Below are 11,376 nucleotides of genomic sequence, written 5' to 3'. Positions count from 1 at the left end.
GAAGAGATTTTATGGAAGCATGCAATTTAATCTTGAATCTGGACACCTTGAAAATGATTACAGTGGATAAAATGGAAAGTCGATGTAACAACAAAAGCGATAAAATGTTAGAAGAAGCAAACAACACTATTGTACAACAATAGTATTTTACAAATTTTATTTGTATTTTACTATTGTACAACAATAGTTAGCGATAGTGTTAGTCAAGGTAGTAACGATAGTGTTAGTCAAGGTAGTAGAAAAAGTCAAATGATTAGGGACAAGGTTAAAAATAAATTAGAGAAAGCTATCAATGCTAAAATAAGCACAGGAGAGAGAAATGCTTGAAATTAATGTAATAGATGACTCAATTGATTACAAAATAGGTGATCAGGTGGATCATAATATGAAATGTCAATTTATTGAGTTGGTAGAAAACTGTTATGTTAATAAAGAAAGACGGAATGAACCGGAGATTCGGTGTGAAATACAATTAAGATTTAATGACCCGAAACCGTTTAGTTGTTCTCCTAGAAGATTAGCATATACTGAAAAAGAAAAGCTGCAGATTATCTTAGATGAGTATCTAAAAAACGGAATTATTAATCGGAGTGATTCTGAGTATGCATCTCCGATAGTGTTAGTGAAAAGGAAAACAGGAGACCTAAGATTATGTGTTGATTACAGAAAACTTAACAAAACAATGGTCAAAGATAATTATCCTTTACCATTGATTGATGATTTGTTGGATAGATTAGTAAATAAAACGATATTCTCGAAGTTAAATCTTAAACATGGCTACTTTCATGTTTTTGTTAATAAGGAATCAATGAAATATACATCTTTTATGACGCCTTTAGGACAGTTTGCATTTTTAAGGATGCCAATGGTGATTTATTAATAGAATTTTCGAGGATATGATAAGGCAGGATAAAGTTATTATATATATGGATGACATTATGATAGTTAGCTAAGGAATTAAGGAACATATGGAAGTACTTAGGGAAGTTTTTGACAGGTTGACGAGGAACAAATTAGAGCTGAGAATGGATAAATGTGAGTTTCTGCAATCGAGTGTACAATATTTAGGATTTTTAATAACAAGTAAGGGAATACAGGCCAATGACAAGGGAATAGAAGCAATTAGAGATTTTCCAATACCAGATAAGGTGCATGATGTCAGAAGCTTTTTAGGATTGTGTTCATATTTTAGAAGATTCATTAAGAGTTTTTCAACGATTGCAAAACCTTTATATGACTTATTGAAGAAAGACAAAGAATTTTCGTTTGAAGAAAAAGAGTTAGAATGTTTTGAGACACTTAAGAAAAAGTTAGTGGAAGCTCCAGTGTTAGGGTTATATTGTTATAAGGATGAAATAGAGTTACATACAGATGCAAGTGCACAAGGCTTTGGTGCAGTGTTATTGCAAAAGAAAGAGGATATGAAATGGCACCCTATATTTTATTACTCGAAAGCCACAACAAAGGATGAGGCCAAATATCATAGTTTTGAACTTGAAACATTGGCTATTCTGTATGCATTAAGAAGATTTAGAATCTATGTACAGGGAAAGAGATTTAAAATTGTTACAGATTGCAACGCATTAACTCTAACGTTAAATAGAGTGGAATTAAATCCTAGGATTGCAAGGTGGGCATTAGAACTATTAGAGTACGATTTTGAGTTAGTTCATAAAGCAGGAAAGCATATGCAGCATGTGGATGCATTGAGCAGAAATACGAACATATTAGTGATAGAAACTAATAGCTTTGAAGATAATTTAATTATTTGTCAAGCAAAAGATGAAAAGTTGAAAGATATTAGGAAAAAGTTAGAGAAAACGGAAGATAAAATTTTTGAAATGAGAAATGGTGTACTTTATAGGAAGGCAAATGGTGGAAGATTGTTGTTTTGTGTACCAGAAGAAATGGAAGAAAAAATTTTATATAAATATCACAATGAATTAGGTCACTTAGGGAGAGATAAGGTTATAGATGCTATTGTTAAGACTTATTGGTTTTCGAATATGAAAGAAAAAGTTGTTAGGCATATAGGAAATTGTTTGAGATGTGTGGCATTTTCACCGAAGTCGGGAAAAGAAGAGGGAATGCTGCATAGCATCCCAAAGGGAAACGTGCCGTTTGAGATAATACATATCGATCATTATGGACCGGTAGATAATGGTAGAATAAAAAAACATCTGTTTGTAATAATAGATGGATTTACTAAATATGTTAGGTTATACGCAACAAAAACAACGAACACAAAGGAAGTAATTCTAGCTTTAAAGGATTATTTTAGATCATATAGCAGGCCGAAAGTTATAGTATCAGATAGGGGGACCTGTTTTACATCCGAAGATTTTGCAAAATGTATGGAAGAGTATAATATTAAACACATAAAGATAGCGACAGGTTCACCCCAGGCCAATGGACAGGTAGAAAGAGTCAATAGAATAGTAGGGCCTATGATAGCTAAATTAACAGACATTGAAAAGGGATTGCATTGGGATGCAGTTATTGAAGACGTAGAATTTTCTCTGAATAATACCAAACAAAGAAGTGTAGCGGAATCTCCCAGCAAGATGTTGTTTGGAATTGAACAAAAGGGAAAAGTTGTTGATGAATTAAGACAAAAATTAGAAGAGTTAGATAATGTTAGTGAAATTAGAGACCTGAAAGAAATTAGAAGAAAAGGATCGGAATCGCAATTAAAAGCACAGAGGTATAATGAAAAAAGATATAATAATAAGAAAAAAGAAAGTACGCAGTACAAAGTAGGAGATTACATTATGGTTAAGAATTTCGATAGTACAGGAGGAGTTGCTAGAAAGCTAATACCTAAACATAAAGGTCCATATGTAATAGAGAAGGTATTGAAAAATGATAGGTTTTTAATTAAAGATGTTGAAGGTTTTCAGTTGGCGCGAAATCCATATCAAGGTGTCTGGAGTAGTCAAAATATTAAACATTGGATAGGGAGTAGAAAATAAATTTGTTTAATTAAAGATAAGAAAAAAAAAAATATATATTTTAAGCAAATAGCGAATAAGAACAATGTAATACGTATAAGTTGAAAATTTCGACAAGATCAGGTGATCTTAAATGTCAGGATGGTAGAATTGTAGTAGGCTAGAGGTACGCATACATAAGTACAGTATAGCAACATAGTATATAAACATTAAGTGTATAAACATTAAGTCATGGTTCGCTTTCGGGTGGCATTCTCTCTGTTTCGCAACATCTCTGTAGCAACAAGCAGAGAGGCAGATCAGTAACGAAGAGGGAGTCAGTCGATTGCTGAAGTGGAAATGCAAAGTACAGAATAAAGTTAAGAGGCTCAATCCAGCATTACTGTTTTATTTAAATAAGAGGGTTTATAGTACCCCTACAATATCAGAAGTGGGCCGATCACGAGCCAAAAAGAAAAAAAAAAAAATGAATATAAGCAATGCATCGACGGAGCAGTTAAAAGGGTGGTTGAGTGAATTAAAAGAACCGACCACGGGAACAAAAAGAGAATTGATTTTGCGTTTGAATAATTTAACAAACGAAAAGCAAAATCAATTGAAATTATTATTAAAAAGCGAGGAAGAATATTTCTACGGAAGCAGCAATAATAATGTTCAAAAAGGAAAAAGAAATAACGCAAAAGACGGAGAGCATAAAGAGGACGAAAGTAAAGTAACGGCGAAGCTGGAGGTAGCAACGAAGACGGCGATGAGAAGAGCACTGCACGCAACAACAAAAGTAACGGCAAACATGACGACAGAAGCGGGGTACGCAGTTACAAGAACAACAGTGCAGACGGCGCCCGCAACAAAAACAGCGGCGACGGGAATAGCGACGAAAACGAAGTTGGCGGCAACGAAGACGGCGACGAAGATGGCAGCGGTGAGAAAAGCAACAAAGAATTTGACGGGAATAAACGAAATAGAGTGGGACAAGCTGGGCAAAATATGGTTTTATTATTGCGTATGGCAGCCGATGCAGTGAATGAATTTTCGGGAGATACATGTGCACGCAAATGGATCCTACAAGTGAAAAATATAGCCAGCGTTTATGGAATACATGAACCATATATAAAGATGTTGATCATCAGCAAGATAAAAGGAAAAGCATGCATGTGGTTGCATGCAGATCCAGAACGTGTATTGCTACCAACAGAGCAGTTGGCGGCAGAGTTTATATCAATGTTTGGTGAGATGAAGTCAAAGTTAGAAACAAGGCGAAAATTTGAGGAACGAAAATGGACAGCTGGCGAAAGCTTTATTGCTTATGTAGACGATAAGGTGATGCTTGCACATGGAATAAAAATGGATGATGAAGAATTGGTGGCGCTCCTCATTGAAGGTATTCCAAATCAAATGCTACGTAACCAAGCCCGTATCCAATGCTTTGAAGACATCCAGCACTTAAAGCGGGCATTTGCGGAAGTGAAACTACCGAAAATGGATGAAACAGACAAGAAGGTGGCATCGGTGAACAATAATGGCAGCACACTCTTGCGTTGTTTCAATTGCAATTCGAAGGGACACTGGGCCAAAGAGTGCAGGAAGCCAAAGCGCGAAAAAGGGTCATGCTATGCCTGTGGTCAGATGGGGCACTTTGCAGCAAAGTGCCTGAAAAACAAGAATGTGGATGAAAACAATTACGTAAGATATTTTGAAATTAATTTTATGAACAATTCTAAATCAAAATTTATTACAGCATGCCTCATAGACACGGGAAGCCCCATTTCGTTCATAAAAATTAGTAAAGTACCTAAAGATGTTATTGGAGTACCAGTTTTAAGTTCATTTTACGGATTAAACAAAAGTTACTTGAAAACATATGGAAAAATATTGTGTTACATTATGAAAAATATGAATAAAATACATTTTAATTTAATAATAGTGGCAAACGAGTCTATGAGTCATGATGTAGTATTGGGAAGAGACTTTATGAAAGCATGCAACTTATGCTTGAATCTGGACACCTTGAAAATGATTACAGTGGATAAAATTGAAAGTCGATGTAACAAGAAAAGCGATAAAATGTTAGAAGAAACAAATATGTACAACAATAGTAAAACAGTTAGCGATAGTGTTAGTCAAGGTAGTAGTAAAAGTCAATGATTAGTGACAAGGCTAAAAATAAATTAGAGAAAGCTGTCAATGCTGAAATAAGCACAGAGGAGAGGGAATTGCTTGAAATTAATGTAATAGATGACTCAATTGATTACAAAATAGGTGATCAGGTGGATCATAATATGAAATGTCAATTTATTGAGTTGGTAGAAAATTGTTATGTTAATAAAGAAAGACCGAATGAACCGGAGATTCGGTGTGAAATACAATTAAGATTAAATGACCCGAAACCGTTTAGTTGTTCTCCTAGAAGATTAGCATATACTGAAAAAGAAAAGCTGCAGATTATCTTAGATGAATATCTAAAAAACGGAATTATTAAACCGAGTGATTCAGAGTATGCATCTCCGATAGTGTTAGTGAAAAAGAAAACAGGAGACCTAAGATTATGTGTTGATTACAGAAAACTTAACAAATCAATGGTCAAAGATAATTATCCTTTACCGTTGATTGATGATCTGTTGGATAGATTAGTAAATAAAACGATATTCTCGAAGTTAGATCTTAAACATGGCTACTTTCATGTTTTTGTTAATAAGGAATCAATGAAATATACATTTTTTATGACGCCTTTAGGACAGTTTGAATTTTTAAGGATGCCAATGGGGCTGAAAAATGCACCGGCGGTCTTCCAGAGATTTATTAATAGAATTTTCGAGGATATGATTAGGCAGGATAAAGTTATTGTATATATGGATGACATTATGATAGCTAGCAAAGGAATTAAGGAACATATGGAAGTACTTAGGGAAGTTTTTGACAGGTTGACGAGGAACAAATTAGAGCTGAGAATGGATAAATGTGAGTTTCTGCAATCGAGTGTACAATATTTAGGATTTTTAATAACAAGTAAGGGAATACAGGCCAATGACAAGGGAATAGAAGCAATTAGAGATTTTCCAATACCAGATAAGGTGCATGATGTCAGAAGCTTTTTAGGATTGTGTTCATATTTTAGAAGATTCATTAAGAGTTTTTCAACGATTGCAAAACCTTTATATGACTTACTGAAGAAAGACAAAGAATTTTCGTTTGAAGAAAAAGAGTTAGAATGTTTTGAGACACTTAAGAAAAAGTTAGTGAAAGCTCCAGTGTTAGGGTTATATTGTTATAAGGATGAAATAGAGTTACATACAGATGCAAGTGCACAAGGCTTTGGTGCAGTGTTATTGCAAAAGAAAGAGGATATGAAATGGCACCCTATATTTTATTACTCGAAAGCCACAACAAAGGATGAGGCCAAATATCATAGTTTTGAACTTGAAACATAGGCTATCCTGTATGCATTAAGAAGATTTAGAATCTATGTACAGGGAAAGAGATTTAAAATTGTTACGGGTTGCAACGAATTAACTCTAACGTTAAATAGAGTAGCATTAAACCCTAGGATTGTACGGTGGGTATTAGAACTATTAGAGTACGATTTTGAGTTAGTTCATAAAGCAGGAAAGCATATGCAGCATGTGGATGCATTGAGCAGAAATACGAACATATTAGTGATAGAAACTAATAGTTTTGAAGATAATTTAATTATTTGTCAAGCAAAAGATGAAAAGTTGAAAGATATTAGGAAAAAGTTAGAGAAAACGGAAGATAAAATTTTTGAAATGAGAAATGGTGTACTTTATAGGAAGGCAAATGGTGGAAGATTATTGTTTTGTGTACCAGAAGAAATGGAAGAAAAAATTTTATATAAATATCACAATGAATTAGGTCACTTAGGGAGAGATAAGGTTTTAGATGCTGTTGTTAAGACTTATTGGTTTTCGAATATGAAAGAAAAAGTTGTTAGGCATATAGGAAATTGTTTGAGATGTGTGGCATTTTCACCGAAGTCGGGAAAAGAAGAAGTAATTCTGCATAGCATCTCAAAGGGAAACGTGCCGTTTGAGATAATACACATCGATCATTACGGACTGGTAGATAACGGTAGAATAAAGAAACATCTGTTTGTAATAATATATGGATTCACTAAATAAGTTAGGTTATACGCAACAAAAACGACGAACAAAAAGGAAGTGATTCTAGCTTTAAAGGATTGTTTTAGATCATATAGCAGGCGGAATAAAGAAAGAAATTAAAGATGTTGAAGGTTTTCAATTGGCGCGAAATCCATATCCAGGTGTCTGGAGTAGTCAAAATATTAAACATTGGATAGGGAGTAGAAAGTAAATTTGTATAATTAAAGATAAGAAAAGTGAAAAAAAAAATTTAAACAAATAGCGACTAAGAACAATGTAATAGTTATAAGTTGAAAATTTCAAGCAGACGCTGCTCCATATTTTGGGTTGCTAAAATCGTACCTGGAAGGAAGGAGGTTCGCTGTGCATTCAGCAATTTCCACCGAGCACAACGTGGCAGCTGGTGTTCCACTAGGTAGTGTCCTCGGCCCCTGCTCTACTGCCTGTATAGCCACGACATGCGGCAGCCGGATGTAAGCCTTTACGGGAAATCTATGTTGGCCACATTTGCGGCGTAAGTCTGCCCTATACCAACAGCAATACCAAGGAGCTGCCACAGCCGGAGTAGATGTCATACGCGGTGCCACCGACGATGGCCATGTTAGTGAAGACGAAAGTGATGCGGAAGAGGAGGAAATGTCCGATGCTGAATATCTGGTCCCACATTTGGAGGTAGAAGTCTTAGTGGCCGCGTCGCGGCTTGCATTGTTTTTCGCCCTCAACTTTTGACCACGTGTGAAATTTACTATGGCTACATCGATCGCAGAAAGATTCACAACTGATTGCATCAGGAGCACCCACCGCGTTCAGCGGAAAGCTGGGCTTGTCCTTTTCTGCTGCCAACCAAATGCAGATCGCAGGTCACCCCCCGAGTTGGCGTTCTTTTTCTACTCTTCATCGCCGCAAGCAAGGAGCAGATCGCCGTGCACCCATTTTATGCACACATCAGCTTGGTGTGCATCTTTTCTTCGTTTTCATCGCAAACATCCAATCAGCGTCACTTCTTCTTCATCCGTGCGCATTCTGAGAATATTTGTGCACAACACGAACCCCAGGCTGCTGGTTTTGCCGCTGCCACAACACGAATGATCGTGTCCAGTCTTGAGTATCTTTAGAATAGTTTTTCATATATGTGTTAATTTTGCATACAAATATTTTCTTCCGCTATAATTCTAATTTAGCTTAACTTGAGGGAGATCTGACAAATATATATATGTGATTTTTCCAATTTATATTAATACATACAGCAGATCAAGTGCGTAAGTACGGCATAGCGTGAACAAACAAAAATAATAAAAACACACATGCATATATAAAGTCAGATATTCCTAAATAGTTTTCTAAAAATACCTTGCCCTTATTAATCGTATATCTAGATCTCTTAATTTAAATATCAATTAATCATACATAATTCTAATGAAAAGTAAGCCAAACAAACAAAATTAGTAATGTAAACTTAAATACCAATATTTGCATTCCCATCTTAATTATTTTTCTTTTATTTTGTCGAGGATAAGCCAAATTACTCAATAATCTCCTTAACGTAAATAACGTAATTTTTAGTGTAAGGATTAGGTTTAGGAAAATGTATCGAAATATTATCTTTATCTTCAATTATATGGGGTCGAAAATGAACTAATCTGATGTCTTGTTGGGCACCAAAGGGTATGTAAAGCAGCGTTTGTAAAGGGGTGGAGTCCGAATGGATTTCAAAGGTAGGGTGGGTATAGAATAAGGCCTATAACATCTGGGCCTCATCTTCAATAGGTACACTTTCTTCTCTGGTTCCTAACCGTTTGGTTATCGTTTTGCATCTATCGTATCTCTGTCTACAGTATTGTAGCTGTGACACTCTTGTTCATCTCAACACAAAACCGACGCCCATTTTCCCTGAGCATGCCGGTCAAAATAGTAGAAAGAGTGTGTTGAGGTGGAAAACGCTCTATGAATGTGTTCGTTACAAAGCCTACGACAAATCAAAGAAATTATTTGATAAGGCATCGTTCAAAAATCAAACTCACCTTATTGTTCACCGAAAAAAGCGATGCTTCCGGTAAAACAAAGTTCAGGATAGTTATCGACTATGGCAAACTAAACGAAATTACTATTGATGACAAATACCCAATTCCAGCTATGAATGAAATACTAGATAAGAAAAGGTTTTCATCAGATCCAAATGGACGAAAGCTCATTTCAGAAAACAGCTTTCTCTACAAAAAATGGACATTACGAATACACTCAAATGCCCTGTAACGAACTGATTTTCTTTATTTCGCTCGCCACTGGTTGCAGCGGCTAGCTCAGAGAGTTTGTGTGTTCGTCCCACCAAATTTATGATTTGTGTGATTGCCCGACCAAGGAAACGCAATAGGTTAGTTAGGTTAATATAGTCGTTTATTCCGCTGTTTCTTATATTATATTACGGAGATCTTCTACTCCTGCGGCGCTTCTCTTGCAACGCCTTGCCTCCGTGGTACTGCTGGCTCCTTGACGTGGACGACGAGTCGGACCGGCCGGGACTAGGATGTTATGGGGCACGGTGTATCGTCCTGGGGCGAGGCTATGCTCGTCCTGGAACCATCTGTACCGACCACTGACTCCACTGTCCTTCTCGAACCCGCTGCGTCGCAGTCGTCTCCGCTAGAAGACCACCCGCCGGTCGGTCTGGGTTTAGGATGTTATGGGGTAGGGTGTATCGTCCTGGGGCGAGGCAACGCGCGTCCTGGGACCACCTGTACCGACCACTGACTCCACTGACCCTTAAGGACACGTCGGGTTCTTGCCTTAGCTTCTGAAGGTCTTTCTGCCGGCCGGAATGGATTTAGGATGTTATGGTGCAGGGTGTATCGTCCTTGGGCGAGGCAACGCTTGTCCTGGGACCACCTTTGCTAGCCACTGACTCCAACGATCCTTACGACACGCCAGATCCTTCTCCTGGATCTCCACTTGCTTGTGGTGATTCGTCCTTCTGAGTCCTTCGGGCTTCTTGCCGCCCGATGCTTGCTTGCTGCTCCTTTTCTTCTCGTTTGACCGCGCGTTCACACTTCCGAGCTCCTTCTCGTAACACTCCGACGCTCGGACTCCTTCCGCACGCGATCTCACTGTCTCATCAACTGTCCCCTACTCCTCCGCCTTCAGACCCCGTTCCGAATGGGCAGCGACCGCGCGACCCGCGCCGGTACTCTCCTCGACTATCCTCCCGTACGTACTCCTCGCGTGTTGAGACTGACTGCCTCGAGCTGCACTTGCGCCGTCCCTTTATAGGCCGCGGGGATCCCGTTATTTCCCCTTTTGCGCACGGCCCGCTCGGGTACAAGGTGCAATAGTTGTACCGTTAGTTCACGGTGCGTCCTCTTTGTGCACGCACCGTTACCGGTCGACCTCTGTGCCCTCGGTCAACTCGAGTCCAAGGTCCAGAGCGGTACCGGTAGTTCACGGTGCGTCTTCTTTGTGCCTGTCCGACATCCGCACCGTTACCGTTCGACCCCTGTGCCCTTGGCCGGCTCGAGTCCAAGACCTAACGGGGTACCGTTAATTCACGGTCTCTCCGCTTTGCGCTGGCCGCCTTGCATTGCGGCTGTTGCTAGGCCACTCCCCTACACCAGATTTTTGGGGAGTATTAAGACTCCTCACAGCCATTCGGATTAAAAACGCACCTGCAACAGTTCAAGGCTGCATCAACAATCTATTAGGAGACCTAATTTACAAAGATTGTTTAGTTTACATGGACAATTTAATAGTTTTAGTTTAAATACTAAACTACAAGAAGCTAATCTAAAGTTACAACTCGATAAATGTGTATACCTAACTTCGCAAAAATTGCTAAACCCTTAACACAAAAATTAAAAAAAGGTTCCGTTATAAATCCGATTGTATATATGCCGTCGAAAAATTAAAATTTTATATTCTGCCCTAACCAATATTAATTTACCCAAATTTCGAAAAAAATTCTTATTAACCACAGACGCCAGCAATGTTGCTCTATGTGCTGTATTATCACAGGAACATAAACCTGTCTGTTACGCAACCCGCTATCTCATTGAACATGAACTTAACTATTCGGCAATAGAAAAAGAACTTTTAGCTATTGCCTGGGCCACTAAATACTTCAGGTCCTATCTTTTTGGTCGTAAATTTCAGATCTTTAGTGATCACCAACCTTTAGTTTGGCTCGATAATATCAAAAAACCAGACATGAAACTGCAAAGATGGAAAATCCGACTAAATGAGTTTGATTACCATATAAAATATGTACCAGGATTAGAATACCATGTCGCCGATGCTCTTTCACGTGTAAAAATAGAAAA

At 37.8% G+C, this 11,376-nt stretch overlaps 1 protein-coding gene across 1 annotated transcript; it reads left to right on the top strand.

The window, feature by feature from the left end:
• The first annotated feature begins 3,665 nt into the window (after window positions 1-3,665).
• On the top strand, window positions 3,666-5,081 carry LOC116803369. The gene is made up of 2 exons (XM_032727115.1): window positions 3,666-4,634; window positions 4,690-5,081. Exons 1-2 carry the CDS (start codon window positions 3,939-3,941, stop codon window positions 4,699-4,701), a joined length of 708 nt encoding a protein of 235 aa, XP_032583006.1. The 5' UTR covers window positions 3,666-3,938; the 3' UTR covers window positions 4,702-5,081.
• Window positions 5,082-11,376: the final 6,295 nt, after the last annotated feature.

This window comes from Drosophila sechellia, unplaced genomic scaffold, assembly GCF_004382195.2.
Source record: "Drosophila sechellia strain sech25 unplaced genomic scaffold, ASM438219v1 U_98, whole genome shotgun sequence".
Classification (NCBI taxonomy): Eukaryota; Metazoa; Arthropoda; class Insecta; order Diptera; family Drosophilidae; genus Drosophila; species Drosophila sechellia.
This window is presented reverse-complemented; position numbering and strand designations above follow the sequence as displayed.

Bases quoted from the DNA above. Each gene is read 5' to 3' on its own strand.
- LOC116803369 (XM_032727115.1), top strand. From the start codon at position 3,939: ATGGTTTTATTATTGCGTATGGCAGCCGATGCAGTGAATGAATTTTCG.